General features: G+C 38.4%; 1 protein-coding gene across 1 annotated transcript in view; it reads right to left on the reverse strand.

Moving 5' to 3' along the window:
• Positions 1-2,645: 2,645 nt before the first annotated feature.
• LOC126481595 (selenoprotein F) overlaps positions 2,646-22,700 on the reverse strand; it is a 46,164-nt gene continuing 26,109 nt past the window's right edge. The window contains exons 3-5 of the mRNA XM_050105458.1: positions 21,799-21,914; positions 17,887-17,996; positions 2,646-3,106 (exon numbers count right to left, since the gene is read on the reverse strand). Of these exons, the coding sequence (XP_049961415.1) occupies positions 2,996-3,106; positions 17,887-17,996; positions 21,799-21,914 (337 nt within the window). The 3' untranslated portion in view covers positions 2,646-2,995. The remainder of the gene's footprint in view (positions 3,107-17,886; positions 17,997-21,798; positions 21,915-22,700) is intronic.

Genomic DNA, 22,700 nt, shown 5'->3' on the forward strand with positions numbered 1-22,700 from the left:
AACACGAGAGGATACTAGCTCATGGTATACAGGCTGTACAGGTCACAGCAATATGCAATATACTGTATCAAATTCCTGTCATTGGGAAAAGGGTAGTTTCCAGTCATTGCGAAAAGTGTAGTAACTCCAGAGACTTGCCGAGACATCAGCTCTTAGTTGCCAATAACAATGTAATGCATTGGTTCAGAACTGTTTAATTAATTAATGGGAAATATAGTGCTCAGAAATGGTTTCTTGAACTGATGACGTCTTTCATCAAAGCCTTAAATATCCTAACTAAGAACTTGAATGCTTTCCTGTGGAGTTCTCCTTGGAACACAAGGTAGGAGGAGGTAGGACAAAGCTTGAGGCTGCACCGTCAAGCCTAAAAAAGTAAGTGGACATTAACATTACCTATAACTGTAACCACATCCTTTCCCCGAGACGATTCTGTTTCTGACATGGCTTGTTCCTGGAGATGTCATTATGCAAATTAGGCTTTTTCTCAGTATTAGCAGTAGTGTAAGGGCCAGTAAAAGGTAGACTCTTGCTAGATAAGTTGGGCTTGACTTCTGTGGAGGCTAAATTGGTTTTCTGACATTGCTATTCTATCAACTGCATTCTGTGTTTGTGTTATGCACGAGAAGTGAGAGTTTTATATGAAAGAATTTACATGTCAAAGTTAGCAGAAACATGGGCACAGTGTTTTGACGCAATGAAAAAGGCAAGCGACTGGCGGGTATGAGCTGTGGGGTAGTGATTCCTGGCCCCCCCCTACCTTTTTTTTTTTTTTTCCTGGCAGGTTACAGCGGGCAAGCGAGATCTGTGCCGGTGTTTTCATTTGCAGAGATGGCTGCTGAGAGTCGCAATACAATAAATGAAAGCACTAGGATACGAACATAAACAGAGGTTTAAATGTCTCGAAAAACTTGGGAGTAAAACACCAAATTAATATGGATGATAGGATTCTTGTCAGCACATCACTGAGGACTTAGTAGGAGACAAAAAAAAAAACTACTAAGTTTCAGTGGATAAAGTAGTAGAACCCCAGCTTAACTAACAGAATGACAAAGACCTACAAGGTGTACAACTTTGCTTCCGCCGTTTGCCGATAGGTGGCGGCAACAGTAAGTAGCGGTCAAAAGAAACAGATCGCAGATGTCGGGGAGATAGCTTGGACCTCGGTCAACATAACCTCATTCAAACATTAGTCGATTTGTGTATGCATCATAAAGTTTTCTTGATTAAAAATTTCAGTTTACGAGCCTAATTCTCATCATTTGCAGGAGTTGTTACAGTTTTGTTTCAATATGAAGAAAACAGCAGGTGATTCTCCTCAAATGCTCATAAGTACGTGTGGTAAGGACGCTATTAGTGAAAGAACGTGTCTTAAGTGTTTTCAACGCTTTAAGAACAGTGATTTTAACGGTGTAGACCGACATATTGGTGGAAGAGAGAATGTTTTCAAAGATGCAAAATTGGAGACATTGCTGAGTGAATACTCGCGTCAAACTCAAGAAGATTTGGCACGATTAGTGGGAGTGACACAGCAAGCCATTTCAAAATGTCTCAAGGCTATGGGCATGATTCAGAAAGAAGGAACTCCAGTCCCGTGTGAGCTGAAACCAAGAGACATGAAACGGCATTTGTGAACAGTTGCTTCAGATGCGAAAATGGAAGGGATTTCTGCACCGCATTGTGACCGGGGATGAAAAATCGGTTCATTACAATAACCGTAAACGCAAAAAATCACGGGGATATCCCGGGCATGCTTCCACGTCGACAGCCAAATCGAATATTCACGGCTCCACAATAATGCTCTGCATTTGGTGGGACCGGCTGGGAGTCGTGTACTATGAGATGTTAAAACCAAGTGAAACACTCACAGGTGCTCGTTACTTAACACAATTAATGCATTTGAGCAGAGCATTAAAAGAAAAACGGCCGCAATACAGCGATAAGCACAATAAAGTGATTTAGCAGCACGACAATGCTTGACCCCACGTTGAAAAAGAGGTCAAAACGTACTTGGAAACGTTCAAATGGGAAGTCCTACTCCACCCACTGTATTCTCCAGACATTGCTCCCTCTGACTACCACCTGCTTAGATCAATGGCCCGCGGCCTGGCTGACCAACACTTCTGATCTCATGAAGAAGTCACAAATTGGATTGATTTGTGGATCGCTTCAAAAGATGAACAATTTTTTTTGAGGCAGAATTCATAAACGGCCCGAAAGTTGGGAGAAAGTAGTGGCCAGTGATGGAAAATACTTTTAATGATACATGTGTAACCAATTTGTTTCATTAAAGCCTCAAAAACTGGGGGAAAAAATGGTGGAAGCAAAATTGTACACCTTGTATACAACAAAAGGAAGCTGGGGGATCCATTGCAAGCACTGAATGAGTTGGTACAACACTTTAGCCTCAAAACAGCAAACTGGTGACCAACGGCAGGAAGGCTTCAGCTGGAAGTCTTCTGGATGCATTTTTTAAGAAACTGATTCAAATTATACAGGAAACCAAATTATTCTCAAAGGCATTTGAAAACTAAGGGGTAATGCTGGTAGAGGTAGCAAAACACTTTTCATTCATAAAGATCAAATGAAGAAATGACAAACCTTTCATTTTACCATTTTACTTTCTAATACAAAACCAAAATCATCACTACACATTCACTCCCACTTTAATTTTCTGTTAATTGTGATGACAATTTATTACACTTTGTAACAACTGAACACAAATATGACATTTGTTATGTAAATCACAGCCTCTATAAAACAAAAATTACTTATCTTTTTATTTAACATGTAAATACTTGTCTATGTGTCTTTTGTAGCTCACAAGTTTTACAGGTCCATTTCAGATTGAAAATCACAGGCCACAGCCAGACTTCCAAAGCTGATTATACACAGAATTATCTACTTACTACCTGTGTCCTATCTTACAAGCTCTTACTCTGGCACTTGTACAGTAACATAAAACTTTTGCACGTAAAAAACAGAACAGCAAGACGCATCAAACCATATTACTTTCCAAGTAGTCTCTAATTTCATCTTCTACAGATTCCAAATGCGTCTTCAAAAATTCTTCCACAGAATCGGTATTCCATTTATCAATTGCCAGTACCTGTAAAAAATTTGTAATACAATTGTGTGTTTGTAAGTTCTGTACAGTGATAAGATAACATAGAAAGAACATGAAAAATATTAAAACTTTGACTTCACTATTTCAACATCTAGGAACATGTGAGATAATACTGGCCGTATGACTTGTCTTAAGAGATAGTCAAAACTTACATTTGTAGATTTGGTACATGCTTTTAACAACACTGACTCAAATGCTTGCTTTAAAATTCTGATGGCTGCAGAGATAAAATACTCCGAGCTAAATGCTATTCACAATTTTGTACAAAAGGCAGACTTCAGTTGTAAGAGTCAATGGATAAGAAAGAGAATCAGTAGTCGAGGAGGCAGAGAGAGTTGTAGCCTCTTGATGTTATTCAATCTGCACACTATGCAAGAAGTAAAGAAAATGAAGGAAATACTCAGAAAAATGCATGAAAGCTCAGAGAGAAGAAATAAAAACTGAGGTTTGCAAAAAATATTAAAATTCTGTCAGAGGCAGCAAGGTACTTGGAATAGCCACTGAATGGAATGGATCATGCCTTGGAAGGAACTTGCAAGATTAACACCAACAAATATAAAACAAAGCTAATTGAATGTAGTTGAATTAATTGAAGTGGTGCACATAGAGTTAGATTCAGAAATGAGACAATAAAAGCAGTAGATACGTTTTGTTATTTGGACAGCAAATTAACCAATGATGGCCAAAGTCGGGAGGATAAAAAATGCAAAATGGCAATAGCAAGAAAACATTCTACAGGTATCTGTATGGAATTCAGCCTTGTGAAGAAGTGAAACATTGATGATAAGAAGTTTAAAATACATGGAAATTCATTATCACTCATTTTCAAAAACAACGTAATGCATTGGAAATCGAAATGGTGGATAATAATATCGAAAATGCATTGTTTCAAAAGTAATCAATAATTTTTAATAAGGTCCTTGCACTGGGATTGGTTAATCCAGTACTTGTGGAAATTTGTTAAACATATTTGTTTAAAAAATTTTAGTTTTCAAAAATTTTACAGTCATGCGACAACACATTAGACCTGAGATACAGGGAAGATGGGCAGTGTCTCCCAGACGACCGAGAGTAAATGTTCACACATAGTAAGACATTTATTACTGACTACTGGACAATAATCATAGTGAGCCATCTGGCTCTTTTCTGTGTGGTGTTGTCATTGTGTGTGTTTGTTGAGTGTGTTTGTACACACTTACACACAAATTAACACACAGAGTTGCAAACATCCTAACGAGACAGGGTTTCCAAATAGCATATAAGACTGGGCAAACCCTCCAATCACACATAAGCCAACTAGCTACCAAGAGGGATAAATTCCAATGATCATACATAAACTTTAACGTCAAAGTTGTGATGCAGTATATATATAGGCATGACATGCAGAAATTTTAAAACATGATACAAAGAACATATCAGCTGTTGGAAGTACGAAACAAACCATTCCACATTTGCAGAACATTTAATACACCATAACCACCATCCTAAAACATGGAACAAGAAATGAAAATAATGAGAATAAGCAACCATGACAAACATATTACACAAATGCAAGAGAACTTCCACATTCAGAAAGCCATTGCTGAAAAGAAATGTGTGATAAATGAACAAACACACATCAGTACAGGCTCCCTACTACACTTAATAAAAGAAATGATAAGATAAAAAAAACCTGCCCCGCCCGCAAGCGCGCGCCAGCGCGCCCCTTACAAGACTGTGACAAACAATTACCCCAGCTTTCATCTTGGTCAGCCCAGCAGATGCTTTAATATAAAAAATTGTGAACACAAGGATGCTTTTAGACTAAAAAGTTTAAGTAAATCTGCAATCGCCATTCATATGGCTCAACATTGATACACTGTTTCTAACATTAAAGGTATTTTATACCACCAACAAAGGCAATAAAATAAAACTCCTAGAAGAATTTGAAATTTGCAAACACACAATTTCCTCCACTGTGGTCTAAATGAGTAACTTGAGCTATCGAAAAAAAAATTTCTATCCGAGCTCCTTGGGCTGTTCATTAAATTAGACAGAGACTTCCAACAGATAGAAGTCTGAAAAAGAATATCCCTGATGGAACAGACAACACACCTTCACTACCTAGCATCATAACTACAATACAAGAGGAAGAGCACAGACCAAAACCACCACACTTAAGTAGGCACTCGTAGTACCTCAATAACAAATATTTTTAATTGTTTACATTTCCTAAAACATGTCATAACTATAACCTGCATATTTTTATATTTGAAATAACCTGTTTTTGACATCAGTATAATATTTAGCAACAGTGTAACATCCTCCCACCCTTCACCTTTTTAATTTTATTCCTTCAATTAACTTACAAACTGTGATTTGTGTCTGTGTGTGTCTATGTAGTTAAGTTTTAGTATGCAGTCTGACGGCTTTGTAATGTTTCATTAAGTTTCCACTGGCACCAGTTATTAAAAAAACTGAAAACAATTTGTCCTATAGTTCTTGAATAATAAGTTAATTCTTAGAGCAAAAGCATATTTCTATTAGTCACATGTTGCACTTTTCACATATTCTGTGTTTCTTTTATATCTGTGTTTGATAGCTTAGCGTAGGGAACTACCTGCAATGATTTTTATGCATAACACAACTGGTACACACTATAGTGAGAAGTTATCGTCATCAGCCATCATCTGCTGTATTTGTTTCATTTGCCAATGGAAATTGTGTGTGCCATCACAGATGATGTTGCAGTGAAAAGTCACTGAATGCAATGTTCACTGTTCTGATAAATAACATTATTGTTCTACATAATTCAGTGAGTAGATAATTTACACAAAGTAACAGGCTTGGAAGATACACATCTAACAAAGTCTAACAGTCCCAATCACAGCTCTACTGACAACTGGTAACCCTAACATGATCCAAGCCTAAAGAACTACACAAGGAGATGATTACAAGAGGCAAAGAGACTCCCGAGTATTGCGATTAGCAGTACATTTGCCACCATTCTGGCCACACAATCCCACACTATGGTTCCCTTAAGTGCAGGCAAGTTTTAATTATGCAGGAATTACCATGGATTAAATGATGTTTACCTTGGTATTGAGCCAACTAGGCCATTAATATGTTGATGAAGTTCAAAATGATATAACTGCATTGCCAGTGGAATAATCTTACAGGACACTAAAAACTGAGCTCATCTGAAGAGTAGCTGCTTCACAAGAAGTCCACATCTGAGAATTGGTCATGCAAGAAGACAAAATAGCATGATCACATCGCCTGTTTGTTAGTGACAGGAGGTCTAGACTGAAATATTCAGTAGATACAGGTTCTGATTCGAGCACACTGCCACAGACCTCTGTACATCACTCCCAGAAATCAACCACATTCTGTTTGTTGGTTACTAATAACTCCACAATATCAACATATTTAACTCTACACACAAAATTTGATTTGAGACTACACCAAGCATTGATCCAGAACTTAACTGTCATCAATGTCTCAGAGCCAATTAATGGCATGGATTTCCTGGCATATTAACAGCTGATGCTGAATGTTATGAATTCTTGACTTGTAGACAGTTTGACTGGCCTGACTGCAATCAGGTTCGACAGCAGCATGACCACACACACACACACACACCACTAAATTGATGCAATCGAAGGACTGTAATAGCATTTTTATGAAAACAACAAACAGCCCTCTAGTATATGTAGGTTGGGTCACTCCACGTAAAATCATGCAGATTTTCATGAAATTTTGCACATTTACTTATACTTGTGGCATTAGAACTTGTGCAAAATCGTTTTGTTCCCAGAGTAATAAAACTTTTTTTTATATCAAATTTTAAATGTAGTGATATTCTGATAACAGGGCTCTGCAAGAATGCCAACTCAAAATGGTACTTATCTACATAAATGGCCATAGCTCAGATGTTTATGGAGCTTTTCATTTGGATTTTTTTTATAAGTTAACAGAAGCACATACTTAAAAAGACATGTAATTATTTAAGCAGCAAAGTTACAAAGAACAATACAAAAAAATTAATGTGTGTCACTTTCCAGTTTCCAGAAAAAGTACAGACACGTTGACAAATGCTTATATCACATTTCTCCAACATGGTGGTAACTTATAATTGGTCTTAAATAATTCCCAAGACAGTACACACTGCAATAAAATAAAATTGTTAATAGGTTTTCTAGAAATGGACACACAAAGAAATCTGAAATCACAAAACTTTGTGTTGTGACGAAAAAAAATCATTCTAAGTAAGATCATCCACATCTGACACCCACTGCTTCAGATTTTCATGAAAATTTTTCTACTTGTTACTTTCTGCATGGCAATGTCAACGCAAAATTTTAAATAAGATTTGAACTCCTCATGGCAGATGTGCTTACTCCCCGCATAAATGGGGTAAAATACCATCCCCTCAGTGTGACTGTGGAGAAAATCAGACCATCAGCCACATTGTTGAAGAGTGTTCCAGAAGAGCCTATAATGGTAGCCCCGCCGACTTCCTGCTCGCAACTCCCGAGTCGATACATTATATTAATAGACTATGTTTGTTTGTAATCCTTAAAATTTGTTATATTAGTGATGTTTGTTTGCAATTATTAACGTTTGTTATAGTAGTGATTTGCCTGTTCTGTCTTATGTGTCTGTATTGCCATACAATAAATAAATAAAATTCTCCTGATACTTCATGTAGTTGAGGGGAAAAAATGGAAATTTTTTACAAACATAAATGCTGCAACTAAACTTTGTCATTTGGATTGCGTTACTTCAGACAAAAATAGTAATAATAATAATAATAATAATAATAATAATAATAATAATAATAATAGAAAGTATCTTATTTTCAACACATTGTCATATTTCCCCAGATGTCACTGAAGGGATGTATCTTTATTGGAAAAATAATAACTATTCTTGACTTCTGGGAATATAGAAAATCAACTTAAGCTGATACAAGACTTATTTTTATTGAAACTCTGATATTATTATTATTATTATTATTATTATTATTATTATTATTATTATTATTATTTTTTTTTTTTTTAAGGGTACCCTGAGTTTTGATGGATATTGGATGTTCATTTAACATATATCAAATTATTTTCAGAAGATTATTCAAATCACATTCTGTAAACTGACAACCTATAGTAAGGCTTCCTGATAGAAGTACAGAGCCAAAAGTTATAAATTTAATTGAAACATTTTCATTACATGTGTTAACTATATTTAGTATCTTTAAACAACAATTATCCTAGCCACACTAATGTTAATTTCGAATGTACATGTTCAGCAGTGAAGATCCATGAAACTATCAATGAAACTTCTTAAGAGAATTTCTGTTTTAATCTACTGTAACAAATTATAATCTGTTAACTTCATATTTTTTTTTTATTAAAATAATACATTATGCCTAATTGTGTTGATTTAGGCACACCAACAGCACGTTAAATGTTTTCCAAAGGCACAAAACAAGAGTCTTCCTTCTCAGGCAGAAAGGATGACACTGCTGGTACAAGTGGGCGGAGAAAAAGTAGTTCAAAGTCTGCTCCTCCTCCACAGGCATTACCGATGAAGGCAAGTACCACCTGTCATCTTGTACAACTGCTACAAAAGAATTTTGTTGAGGACAAGTGCATGTCCACTGTGGGACATCTTCATTGAATGAAAATATCAAGGAAGGCTTTTCAGAAGAAGTTACTTTTCTAATCTCTAAAGAAACACGAGAAAGTGGTGTGTAATGGTGAAAGTTCCTGGCACCAGGTATTGTGCGGTTTGTCAAAAATCTCTTCTCAGGGTTCTTGAGTAAGAAATCTACATTGATTTTCTCTAAGAAGTGAAAAAAACATTTGTCAATATTAGCTTTGCAGAAAATGTAAGCACTAGATACAGTTGTTATTTGTGTATCATCCACCAGTTGAAGACTAGCTCTTCTCAATGTATGTTTTATAGTTCTCCCAAACCATTGCACACAGAGTTACCACAGCTAGTGGCAAAAAAGGAGTGCTCAGCCTCAACAGAAAAATCTGTTTTTGTGCTCACAAAATGATTTAAAGCTTTTTCTATTCTTATATTGAGCAGCACATCCATCAGTGAAATAATGCACTTTCTTCACTTGTGGGTAATGCTCTGTCAGCCACTTAACCATTTCTTTCTGGACGGCATCAACAAATCCTACATCATGTTCCATATCATCACTTTTAAAGCTGTGGTTCACAGTTACCAATTTACTTTCTTCATTTACCACATAGACACACAGGAGATGGATTGTCCAGTGGCAACCCTGAATTTCACTCTGGATTACTGAACTGTAGCTTTCGGTGTAGTCCATTAAAAGAATTGCTTTTTCCAGGGTTAGATTTTCTTTCACTTTTTTCAGTTATTTTGACTGACACTTAGATACAGTAGTAGTAGTAGTATGGTATTCTGCCTTACGGCAGGTCTTGTCATGGGTTAAGCCTCTTCCACTTTTGTCTGTCCACATCAAGTCTTTTCATTTCTGAACATTTGTCTCCTTTGATATTTTCCAGCATTCGATATCTTCTTTTTGATATCTTCTTCCCCTTTTCCCTCCACCATTCCTTCCTTCAATAAACAGTCCCTCTTCAAACAATGTCTATTCCAGTTCAGTTTTCTCTTTCTGATGACTTTCAGCATGTTTCTTTCTTCTCTAACTCTTCTTAATACTGCTTCATTTCTTATTCAGTCTTCCTATTTCACTTTTTCTATTCTTCTCCATATCCACATCTCTAGTGCCTCCAGTCTTCTTTCATCTTCCTTCCTCAATGTCCAGGTCTCCACACCATATAGTGCAACACTCCAGATGCAACATTTGGCAAGTCTTTTCCTCAGATCTTTGTTTCGTGGTCCACAAAGTAATTTGTTTCCTCTTGAATCCTTCTTTTGCCATTGCAATTCTTTTCCTAATTTCTGTTGAGCAATACATATCATCCCTTATTACACTTCCCAAGTAATTGAAGTTATTCACTTGCTCTATTTCCTCTCCCCCTATTTTCTTATGGCATTTTCTCCCCTTTCCTCCAATTACCATGCTTTTCGTCGCTCTCTGACACCCTGTACAAACTACTCTCCTTCCATCAAAACTTTCACTAATAATTTCCTCGAGATATACAGGGTGATTCAAAAAGAATACCACAACTTTAAAAATGTGTATTTAATGAAAGAAACATAATATAACCTTCTGTTATACATCATTACAAAGAGTATTTAAAAAGGTTTTTTTTTTCACTCAAAAACAAGTTCAGAGATGTTCAATATGGCCCCCACCAGACACACAAGCAATATCAACCCGATACTCCAACTCATTCCACACTCTCTGTAGCATATCAGACGTAACAGTTTGGATAGCTGATGTTATTTCTCGTTTCAAATCATCAATGGTGGCTGGGAGAGGTGGCCGAAACACCATATCCTTAACATACCCCCATAAGAAAAAAATCGCAGGGGGTAAGATCAGGGCTTCTTGGAGGCCAGTGATGAAGTGCTCTGTCACGGGCTGCCTGGCGGCCGATCCATCGCCTCGGGTAGTTGACGTTCAGGTAGTTACGGACAGATAAGTGCCAATGTGGTGGCGCTCCATCCTGCTCAAATATGAATTATTGTGCTTCTTGTTCGAGCTGAGGGAACAGCCAATTCTCTAACATCTCCAGATACTGTAGTCCAGTTACAGTAGCACCTTCGAAGAAAAAGGGACCAAAAACTTTATTGGCTGAAATGGCACAGAAAACTTTCACCTTAGGCGAGTCACGTTCATACTGAGTTGTTTCCCGCGGATTCTCAGTGCCCCATATACAGACATTGTGACGGTTGACTTTCCCGTTAGTGTGGAAAGTTGCTTCATCACTAAACACAATCTTTGAAACGAAAGATTCATCTGTTTCCATTTGAGCAAGGATAAAATCACAGAAATCGATTCTTTTAATCTTATCAGCTGCAGACAGTGCTTGAACCAATTTCAGACGATAAGGTTTCATAACTAACCTTTTTTGTAGGACTCTCCATACAGCTGATTGTGGAATTTGCAGCTCTCTGCTAGCTCTGCGAGTCGATTTTCCTGGGCTGCGAACAAATGCTTGCTGGATGCGTGCTACATTTTCATCACTCGTTCTCGGCCGTCCAGAACTTTTCCCTTTGCACAAACACCCATTCTCTGTAAACTGTTTATACCAACGTTTAATACACCACCTATCAGGAGGTTTAACACCATACTTCGTTCGAAATGCACGCTGAACAACTGTCGTCGATTCACTTCTGCCGTACTCAATAACACAAAAAGCTTTCTGTTGAGCGGTCGCCATCTTAGCATCAACTGACGCTGACGCCTAGTCAACAGCGCCTCAAGCGAACAAATGTACAACTAAATGAAACTTTATAGCTCCCTTAATTCGCCGACAGATAGTGCTTAGCTCTGCCTTTTGTCGTTGCAGAGTTTTAAATTCCTAAAGTTGTGGTATTCTTTTTGAATCACCCTGTATATTGAACAGTGTTGGTGATAAGCAACAACCTTGTCTTACTCCTCTTCCCAGTTCCATTTCTTCACTCATCACACCACCTATTCCTACTCTTTCTCTCTGGTTCAAATATAAATTTCTAATTAGCCATCTATCCCTCCAGTCAACTCCATGTTTTCTTAGGATTTCCATCAGTTTGCCCCATCTGACAGAGTCAAAAGCCTTCTCAAGATCAATAAACACAATATACACCTTCCTTTTCTTCTCCATGTACCTCTCTCCTATCACTCTCAGGAGCCCAATGGCATCTCTAGTTCCCATTCCTTACCTGAAACCAAAGTGTTCATCTCCTATTACACAATTCAGCTTTCCGTATAGCCTTCTGTTGAGTGTCCTCAGCAAGACTTTGGCTGCATGCGATATCAGGCTCACTGTTCTATGTTCCTCACACTTTTTGCTGTTCTTTCTCTTTTCTATAGGTATTAAGATGCATTCTGAGAAGTCCTTTGGCCATTTTCCTGTCAAGTATATTTGATTACACAATTCAATCAGCTCCCTTTTGCCATCTTTCTCCAATGATTAACAGTTCTGCAGGAATCTCTTCAATTCCCACTGCCTTTCCATTTTTCATTTCCTTCATAGATTTTTAAATCTCACTAGTCAGTATTGCATTTCCTTTGTCATCATCTGCAACTTTATCTTCTTCTTCTATCCCAAGATCATCTTCACTTGGTTGGCTGTCTGCAGCGTATAGCCATTATATATATTCTTCCCATCTTATCATTATTTCTTGGGGTTCATGCACCATTTTACCGTCTGCTGCCTCTACTTCCTTTAGTCCTTTGTTGTTTCTCTTTTCAACAAAAGATATCAAATTGATTACATAGTGATACAACAAAGATACCAAAATTCCCTAAAGAGTGTCAAAAGCTATCTAGGAGGAGATATTTATTCAGATCATATATTAGTAATAGCTGAGGTTCTAGTTAAATTGAAAAGAACCTGGAAAGGACAAAAGAGAGAGCACATTAACTTTGAGAAACTGAAAGACAAAGGCAATTGTGAAAAATTAGATAATGCATATTGTAAAATCATTATGAAAGGACAGGAAACAGAATGCACAGAAGGAAGATGGGATCGTTTTAAAAATTGGATCAGAAAGGCAGCTAAGGAAATGCTTGTAGTCAAGGAGAAGAAAAAAGTAAAGAAAGAATGCTTAACACCAGGTATGATAACCAAGATGGATGATTGCAGGACATGGAAAACTGTAAACACAGAAGAAGGGAAGTGCAACAACAAGAGGTTAAATAATGAATTAAGAAGGAAGACAGAAAAAGAAAAGGAGAAATGGCTGACAGAAAAGTTTGACAAGATAGAGAAATTAGAGAAAGAAGGAAAATATGATTTGATGTACAAAGAAACAATGGATTTGACCTTCAGGGAAAAGAGACTTAGATATAAACGAGTGTGCTTTAAGTGCTTGTAATTTTGTTACCAACAAGTCTATGTATTCAACAACAGTTTTAGACTGCTTTACCAATTCCACCCTATGATCTGTGTTTATCCACTGGCTGAACTCACTTTCATCATCAGCATATTTGTAAGCTCATTTCGTTTTCAAAACATGATTCACTTTTCTAGCTTCTTTTTGCCATCTGAAGCCTTGCTACGATTTGGAATCGAGTGAAGTTTTAAAGGAGAGCACACCAAATCACGTAAAGTTTTATTTGCATCCTCAATACTTTGATTTTTTAGTAATGACTCATGAAATGTCACCTCTGGATCATCTGCATCACTTTCATTTCTATCACTGATGTCAGTTTCCTGTTCACAAATCTTACAACATGTTGTCCACAGTTTTTGGCCTGGTTTTACAGATTCTTTTAGCACTTCTTGTTTTAGGCAAAGACTACCGAACTGATCTCAAAGAAAAAAAGCTGTGTGTGTTTTTTTTAGAGGATCACAACAAGTTCTTTGATGAGTTTCAAAAACTTTTAAGCAATACCACCTGTGGTGTCCACATACAGTAGCACTTTCTAGATCTTGTGGAAAGCTTATATTGGATCACAGAAATATCAAATCTTGTTGGTCTTCACTTAGCTCTTATTTTTTTTAGAGTTCTTACTAAGGTACACACTGTCAAATGACATGGTGTTTTTAGTAATTTTCCAACAGTGCACGAATTCTCATTTTATACCGCAATTAACTGAGAACCAATTAACTTAAAACATACTTTATACAAGTGGAATGATAGGGTCGCATCACAAAGATATGACCTGTCTCACAGAAAGACAAAGAGCAACTGAGGCCAAATAGGCTAACTGCTGCATGCCAATTAATCTCAATAATGAATTTCATAAATTTTTGCATTTTTTCCATGCCCATAAAGGTTTCAAACAAGCTACTGCTGATTAAAAACACTTTTTTATCACTGAACAGCTGACAGGCTGAACACACAACTCATATATTATAGTCTTCGAAAAATTAATGAATTAGTCAAATGAAAGGAAATAAATTTTCACACTTAAAGTTAACTTGACTGCCTAGAATGAGTTATACTTAAATATACTAATTTGATATCCTTGCATCTGAGGCAGTGAAACAGTGACTGAATGAACTTACTTAAAATGACCCTTTTCCATCACAGCCAAAAGTATTTTGATTTCAGATGTGTGTGCCAAAAAGCAGAAGACCCATTAAAATTTTTTTCTTTATTACAAAGATTGCAATCTAGGGGCTTAAGACCAAAATCAGGTTCCTAGAAGGTTGGAGAAATGTGATATAAGCATTTTTCGACATCCTTGCAATTTTTCCGAAATTTGAAATTGACGTACATTAACATTAAAAAAAAATTCTTTGTAACTTTACTGCTTCAATAACTCGATTCGTGTTAACTATATGGCTTACTTAACTTCTGAAAGAAATTCCAAATCAAAAGCTTCATAACACCTGAGTTATGGGTGTTTATGTAGACAAGTTCCATTTTGCATTGACATTCTTGCAGAGCCCAGATATCACAGTATCAACACATTTAAAACTCGATATAAAATAAAGTTTTAGTCTGAGGCAAAAGGGATTTTACTGAAGTTCATATGTTATAAATATAAGCAAATGTGAAAAGTTTTGTGAAAATCTGAGATAGGGTTACAAATCCTTGTATTATTGCACGTTTTGATGTGGAATGACCCAGCCTACATGTTTGGATCCATATTACCTGGCATTAGCTAAGGGCGAGTTTGCTACCATGTTAAAAGAAGGTAATATCCCACCAAGTGATCCACAGTTGTCTCCGCTGCACCTGGTTCCTAAGAAGAGTGAAGTATGGTATCCATGTGCCGATTATAGAGTGCTTAATGCAAGGATCGTCCCAGACCATTACCCAGTTTCATTGCTGCAAGATTATCATGTAACAATCTTTAGTGTACTGGTGGCAGAAGACACACCAAAACCAGCAATTATTACACCATTCTGGGGTTGTTCGACAGCATGTTTATGACCTCTGATTTACACAATGCAGCTCAAACCTGGCAAAGATTGATTGAGGCCTTGTGTACCTTGAAGGTATCTTTATCTTTTCGACCATTGAAGGATGTCAACAACACCTCTTTGAGATGTTCAAAATGTTGGAATAGTACGGTGTATCTTATCATAGTTTACTATATATCCAGGAAACCTGAAGTCTATTTTCTCGATTGTCAAACATTATCTTCTGGCTCCCTTCCCCTACTGGAAAACGATGAAGCTATTCTATGAATACAGAAGCCAAGCACTACCAAGGAGATACGTCAATTACTCACGATGCTAAATTTTTATCATCATCATCTCCCATGGAGCAGCACATAGCTACATGAACCGTTAACTGCAGCACTTTCTGGCTGTGGGATCAAAGGAAACTCTCTGGTGCAGTGGATTGAGGAAATGAGCTCCGTCTTTGACCCTACAAAACATCACATGGTGAAAGCTCCACTTCTGGTGCATCTTAAGCTTGATGCACCCTTAGTGACTGTGGCTCATGCAAACCCAACGGCTGTACATACCATATTACAATAACAGCTGGAACAGCTAGCCTTTTATTCTCAAACTGTCACCACTGCAAAAAAGTGGAGTGCTTATGACTGAGGACTTCTCACTGTGTATGAAGCTATCATACACTTCTGACCACAGATAGAAATGAGATTTCACCATCTATACGAACCATAAACTGTTAACAATTATATTCAGACAGTCCTAGTTGCAGATGCACTGACAACACCAACCCTAGTGGTGCTTTATGGACCGACTGAGGGACTGCTAGAATGACTGCAAAATTATGTTGTTACTAAATAGATGGCCAAATATCTAAACCACACTCCACAAATCACCGCATGATTGGCTATGGAGGGTACTTTGGTACCACTATTATTTCACCACAATCCTGTTTACATTGTGAGCACTTTGTTGTGGCAAGAACACTTGTCGGCAAACCTTCATACGAATGCTGATTTTTCTTCATTTATCCAGGAATGATAATTTTGTGAGCTGTATGTTGTCAGAAACAATACACTGCCCAACTTTTCTCACAACATACACTCATAATTTCAACAGTAAACACCTTTGTGATGCACAACACATCTTGCAGCACCTACCACTGGAGTTTGACAAGTACCTTTGTAGCACTCTCATATTCACTAAACAAACCAATGACAACACACACTGCTCTTCTTTATATCATCTCCATCTATGTGTCCGTGAACCACGTGCATCCCTTTCCATATTTGGCAGGAGTGACTTTCCCTCCTTTACAAGCTTCCTCTGAAATCTATCTTTTTTGCCCAAGGAAGGAACACAGAGAACTGAGTACTTTTCTTTCTTTCTACTTTTAAAAATTTGTATTGGCAGTGCTTGAAATTTTGACTCCTGAAGGGAAGCGATGACCAGTCATCCATCTACTTAAAATTTTACAGTTTTCTGAAATTAATTTTGCTGTTGGTGTACTTGCTAGAATGAATCACTTACTTGGAGATGCCAATGAGCTCAATGACCAAAAGGAGTCAAGATACCTTGTGCTGCCACTGGAGACTAAATTTAATGAGACAAAATTAAATAACCATACCAGACTCATATTTATTTGCACAGAAAACTGTTAAAGGTTACACATAAATTAACATCTTGGAACATGGACCAATCCCACAACCCAGCACAAAGCCTATGTTCATTTTCCAATACAATGGGGCCTAACCTGAAGTGTAACTTGACATTTTTATGAAATGACATGTCTCATGTTCAGGCTTCCATGATGATGATAGATGTTAATGACATTTTGCAGTAAGAGCCAGAATATCCCATTGTGCAAAATATAGTTACAATATGTGCAGATAGGAGAACATATAGAACCCATCACATCTACAAGGCAGAACAGCAATTCAGCACCTCCACCTGCTGTGTGGGGCTGCTTGTTCCTTGGCATCATGGTTTGAAGGTATGGCTTTGTTGCTGCAAGAGATTTTTCTTCATTTCTGAACTGGTCAAATTGTGTACCTCCAATTCTTCTTGCCTCTTTCTCATGCCACAGCATGGCAAAAAGATGGGATCACTGTGTGATTGTAGATCCCTGCATTGGAATCTTGCTTTCTTCCAAACGAGACACCTATGTTGCTCCACCTTCGGTATGGGTGAAATAGATCCATTTCACTGCAGACTGCCCATCCTAATGCCATTCATTCAGGTCAGAGGATATCCTCACGTACACCGTCAGCCATAGCAAAGGATACCTGCCATGGCAGCAGTTTCCTGGGGTCCTGGTGCCCAGGACCAGACAAATTCCTACTCATTGACATATGCTAAGGATTTGTCACTCAGAGTCCAACAGTGAGCAGCAAAACACACTGTATCACTAAAGAGGTATCTGCCTCCAGAAGTTTTCATTTTGCATATTTCCAGAAGAGTCAGCAGCTATTACTATATGTGATTTATTTGTACATAGTTTAACTGCTAAATAAAATGTGTGTTTATGAATAAGCAAATGCATAACAGTGTTTTGCTGATTCTTTTCTACATATACGATAATTATCCACTATACTTTTGTTTTACCAAGTAGTCATTATAGCATGAAATGTGACAGTTTCCTGCACTGGAAATAATTTTCTATTACCTGTGACTGATTTTCTCCAGTAACAGAATAGGTTTACAATATCTTCTACAATTAACTTTAAATGGATAATTACAATATGTGAGAATTTGTTGAAATATATGCACATTACAATTGCACAGATTTGATTACAATTTAGTATAACAGATATAACACAATTAGAAACCTACCTCTTTCACGTTTCCATCTTTATCCATTAGTTTTATTATGGGATCTAAGCCTCGAACATACTTTATCTGCAAATTCGGAAATTTTGACGGTCTCTCACTTTTGACAAAAGCTAAAATGAAAGCAAACGATGTGTGTTATATTAGTACACAATAATTCAATAAATGTTGTAAATTAAAGTTGTACATTTCTAAAACTAAATTTTGTATTGAACAACATTAAAATTATAATTTGCTCTTTCATAAACAATATGAACAAAGGGGAACAATAAAGAAGAACGAAGCCACTGTCATATTCTTTCACGTTAGTCTGAAAATTAGAAGTCATTACTGTAATCCACTGAATAGCTTAAAATGGGGAAAAAAGGGAGAAATGAAAATTCAAATGTTGGAAATAAATTGTAGGATTTCATTCACTGTTGAGTATTACAGGAGGAAAAAATAGTTCAACTGTGAATACTCTCTCAAGTCAGTTACGCACCTATATGGGGAACTACTGTGAATAAACAGGAACAAAGGTGAGAAAAGTGCAGGTGTGTGCACTGTTATGAATTGCAGTGACCACCTGGCGGAAGGCCTCTGCCAATTATCTGACTACTCCACCAATAAACTCTGCCGGAGTGATTCCCTCCCCACAAGTCGAACATAACCTCCAATCCCTGCTTAAAGCCTTAGGCCCTTTCCAGAACCTCTCCCCTGCATCAGTTTCCCTCCTCACTAGTATGACACACCTCATACCCACTTTCTACCTGTTCCCCAAAATCCACAAACCCAATAACCCTGTACACCCCACTGCAGCTGGTTATTTCACCCCCACTAAAAGAATTTCAGCCCTCAATGACCAACACCTCCAACCTATGGACCATAACCTAGCCTCCCATGTCAAAGATACCAACCACTTTTTTCACTAACACACTAACGTCCCCACCCATTTACCTCCTGGATCCCCACTCATCATTGTTGACACCACCTCCCTATACACCAACATCCATCATGCCCATGGTCTTACCACTACTTAACACTGTTTCTCAATGACCTTCACACTTAAAATTCACTACATCATTCCTCATACACATCATTAAATTTATCCTAACTCAAGGTGAAGGTATATGAACAAATCCGCGGCACAGCCATGGGTACCCGCACGGCACCCCCTACGCCAATCTGTTTATGGGCCATGAGAGGAGACCTTCCTAGCCCAAAATACCAAACCACTTCTGGTTCAGATTCATTGATTATACCTTCATGATCCTGACTCTGGGCCAAGGTGCCCTATCTTCATTACTTCACAACCTCAACGCTTTCCCTCCCGTCCATTTCACCTGGTCCTCCTCAAGCCAGTATGCCACCTTCCTGGGCGTTTACTTCCTCCTTTCTGATGGCCCCATACACACCTCTGTCCACATTAAACCCACCAATAGTACCTGCATTTCCACAGCTGTCATCCCTCCCACATCAAAAACTCCCTCCTAAATAGTCTGGCCACTTGGGGAATAGTTTATCTGCAGTGACAAGAACTCCCAGATTTCCCATGCCATTTCCCAACACACCCTCCTCAACCCCACCATCCATAAGAACCTGCTACAAAGTAGTGCCCCCTTCATAACCTAATACCAACCTGGACTGGAACAACTGAACCACATCCTTCATCAGGGCTTTGATTACGTATCATCAAACCCTGAAACACGGGGCATCCTACTCATGATCCTTCCCGTTGTTTTGTTGTTGTTGTTGTTGTTGTTGTTGTGGTCTTCAGTCCTGAAACTGGTTTGATGCAGCTCTCCACGCTACCCTATACTGTGCAAGCTTCTTCGTCTCCCAGTTCTTACTGCAACCTACATCCTGTTGAATGTATTCATCTCTTGGTCTCCCTCTACGATTTTTACCCTCCACACTGCCCTCCAATGCTAAATTCGTGATCCCTTGATGCCTCAGAATATGTCCTACCAACCGGTCCCTTCTTCTTGTCAAGTTGTGCCACAAACTCCTCTTCTTCCCAATTCTATTCAATACCTCCTCATTAGTTATGTGATCTAACCATCTAATGTGATCCTCCCCACCCATCCTAAAATGGTGTTCTATTGCCCACCCAACCTCCATAACATCCCTAGTCCATCATATGCCATTCCCAATCCCAATCCCTTGCCACAGGAATCATAATCCTGTGCAAGACCTGCCCAATTCATTCACCCAGCTCTTCCTTTTCCAGTCCTGTCACAGGCTTATCAGAGGCCGAGGCATCTGTGAAAGCAGCCATGTCATACAGCAGCTGTCCATCAGGATGAACAGCCACTGTATACTTGGCCACAAGCAAAGGAGACCACCCTATGGTGCATCATGCAGCTGAACATAATATGCTCGATTTCAGTAGCTACTTCACTACCCGAGCAATCTGGATACTTTCCTCCACCACCCTCTTTTCTGACTTGCACAGATCGGAGCTACCCTTACACCGCATTCTCAGTCTATGGCAACTTTTTGTCCCCACACCTTCCACTCAATACTTTCCACCCTATTCTTATCCCCTCACCCTCTGTGTGCCCCCCCCCCCCCCCCTCAATCAACTCAACTGTGTGTCTTTTCCCTTCCATGCCTTTCTCCTTTATCGACCCCCCCCCCCCCCCCTCCACCTCTGCACCTCCCTGCTCCGCAACCTCCCAGCACTGCATCTACTGGCAGTCTAGCCCCCTGAAGCCCCACCAGGCAGCACTTTTCTCTTCCCCAATCCGTATCCTGCTACTCCTTCCCTTCCCACTAGCCCCCACCAAATTGCTGCTTCTGTTTTCTGTTCTTTGTGACAGTTGCATTCTGGTCTGAGCTTTCTGAGAAAAACTCGGGTCGAAAGCTAATGCCTAAGTGTCTTTTGTTGTGCCTGTCTGCAACTCAACGTATCATCTTTATGGCAAGTGTGAATCCATCTTTTCCTATCTTTGTTAACGTTCATCTTACACCGTTGTTTCGAGACACTATCTTTTTTTTTCCTTCTTCACTAACCTAGTAAGCGCTTGGTGTTTCTTACAAAATTACAAACAAATCTTAACGTTTTTATTTTTTCTCCCTAAACTTTAATTCCTTTTGAAAATTTCTCCTTTGCTCCTTTTACTGTTTGCTTTGTGTAGAAATTGAATAACATGGAAGCTATGCTACAACCCTGTCTTCTCTCTTCTCAATTACTGCATCCCTTTGTATATTTCACTTTGTAATTGCCATCTAGTTTATGGTTGATTCCCAGCTTAGAACATTCAATGTGCACGAGTTGATAATTTTGGTACTGGCATATGTAGTGTATGGCTGCAGCAGGAAACCAGCACACATGCCAAACCAAACCATACCATACCATACCATACCATACCCTAGCCGTAACGACCTCTGCTCCATGTGTGGTCAACAGATGGGATAATTGGCTCAAGGTATACAACAGAAGCAACACACTTAAACCAACTCAAGCATAAGATAATTTTATTGCAACAGCTCAATGATAATTTAACAACATAGAATACATGAAATGCAAACAGTGTTCTCCAACTTTAAGGAAGTGCTGTGGAATTTGAGGAAGATAATGCACCAATAACATTTAGAAAGAACAAGCAAACCTGCATATTACACTCACAACTAAGAAGCAACAACTGGAGCAGTGAGGGTATACAGATAAATTTACAACGTATCCCTGTTAAGTTTTAAACAATTCTCATCCCTCAATGTTCTCTAGTAGTACTTAAAAATGTCTACTGCAAGCATGCTGCAAATATTCTTTATGTTCTTTTTCTTACCTTAATTTTGAGAAAATAATGTCTCTTGCACTATTTATCATAGTGCTACCTCATTTCAGCAATTAACCTAACTATAGTATTGAAATATTGTTATATCAATATTGTTAAGCAGGGCAAAAATCAAATGAAAGCATCACAAACATACCTGCAATCTGGGGATATGCACCAAACTTACAAGTGCAGACTTCTAATCGTGCTTGGGCATAACGTTTTACTTCGTATGTGTTCTCATCCTTCTGGCAGCACTGTGTGCAGTGTTCTCTGGAAATATGGCACAAGCTGTTTAGACACATCAAGTAAATACAAAACTGGAAATTTGATTGTTGGTTAGTTGGCTGGCTATGGGTTAAGAGACTAAGCAGCAGGGTCATCAATCACACAGTCAAGAGGTAGTTCACACGGTGTTAGTGACATCTGCCAGAAATTTTAACCAATGATTGGAGTCATAAAAACTGATGCACTGAAGGTTACACTGTTGTCAGAATGAGAAATAATTTATGGAGAAGTATTTGTATATGTACTAGGCTGGTATGTACAGCAGTATACACGAGGGGCTGTGTTTGACCCCTCAGCAACCTAATTAAACGTGAAAAGAACTGCAGAGTAAAGATCATCATCTAACCGGAAGACACACAACAGTGACAACGAGAATGCTAGAACTGCATTGAGCATATGTTGGATCATAAGTATTAAAGGGTCTCTCTCTCTCTCTCTCTCTCTCTCTCTCTCTCTCTCTCTCTCTGTGTGTGTATGTGTGTGTGTGTGTGTGTGTGTGTGTGTGTGTGTGTGTTTCCTGCTTCAGAAGTAGTAGGCCCTTTGTGTGAAAGCTAAAATGTAAAACATTCTTTCCATTCTGCCTGTCTGCGACTCAACGTCTCCTTAGTATGGCGAGTAGCAATCTGTCCTTTTCATAATATTGTTATTCCATTCTGGACTCTCCGCTGTTTGTTTAAATTTGCACTAATCATCCAAGTTAACACATTTGTTTTGCATACAAGGGGGCACTTACCCGACACCTGTTACCAGTTGGAATGCGTTTTGAGACCC

This window comes from Schistocerca serialis, chromosome 5 (genome assembly GCF_023864345.2).
Source record: "Schistocerca serialis cubense isolate TAMUIC-IGC-003099 chromosome 5, iqSchSeri2.2, whole genome shotgun sequence".
In the NCBI taxonomy this organism is placed as follows: domain Eukaryota; kingdom Metazoa; phylum Arthropoda; class Insecta; order Orthoptera; family Acrididae; genus Schistocerca; species Schistocerca serialis.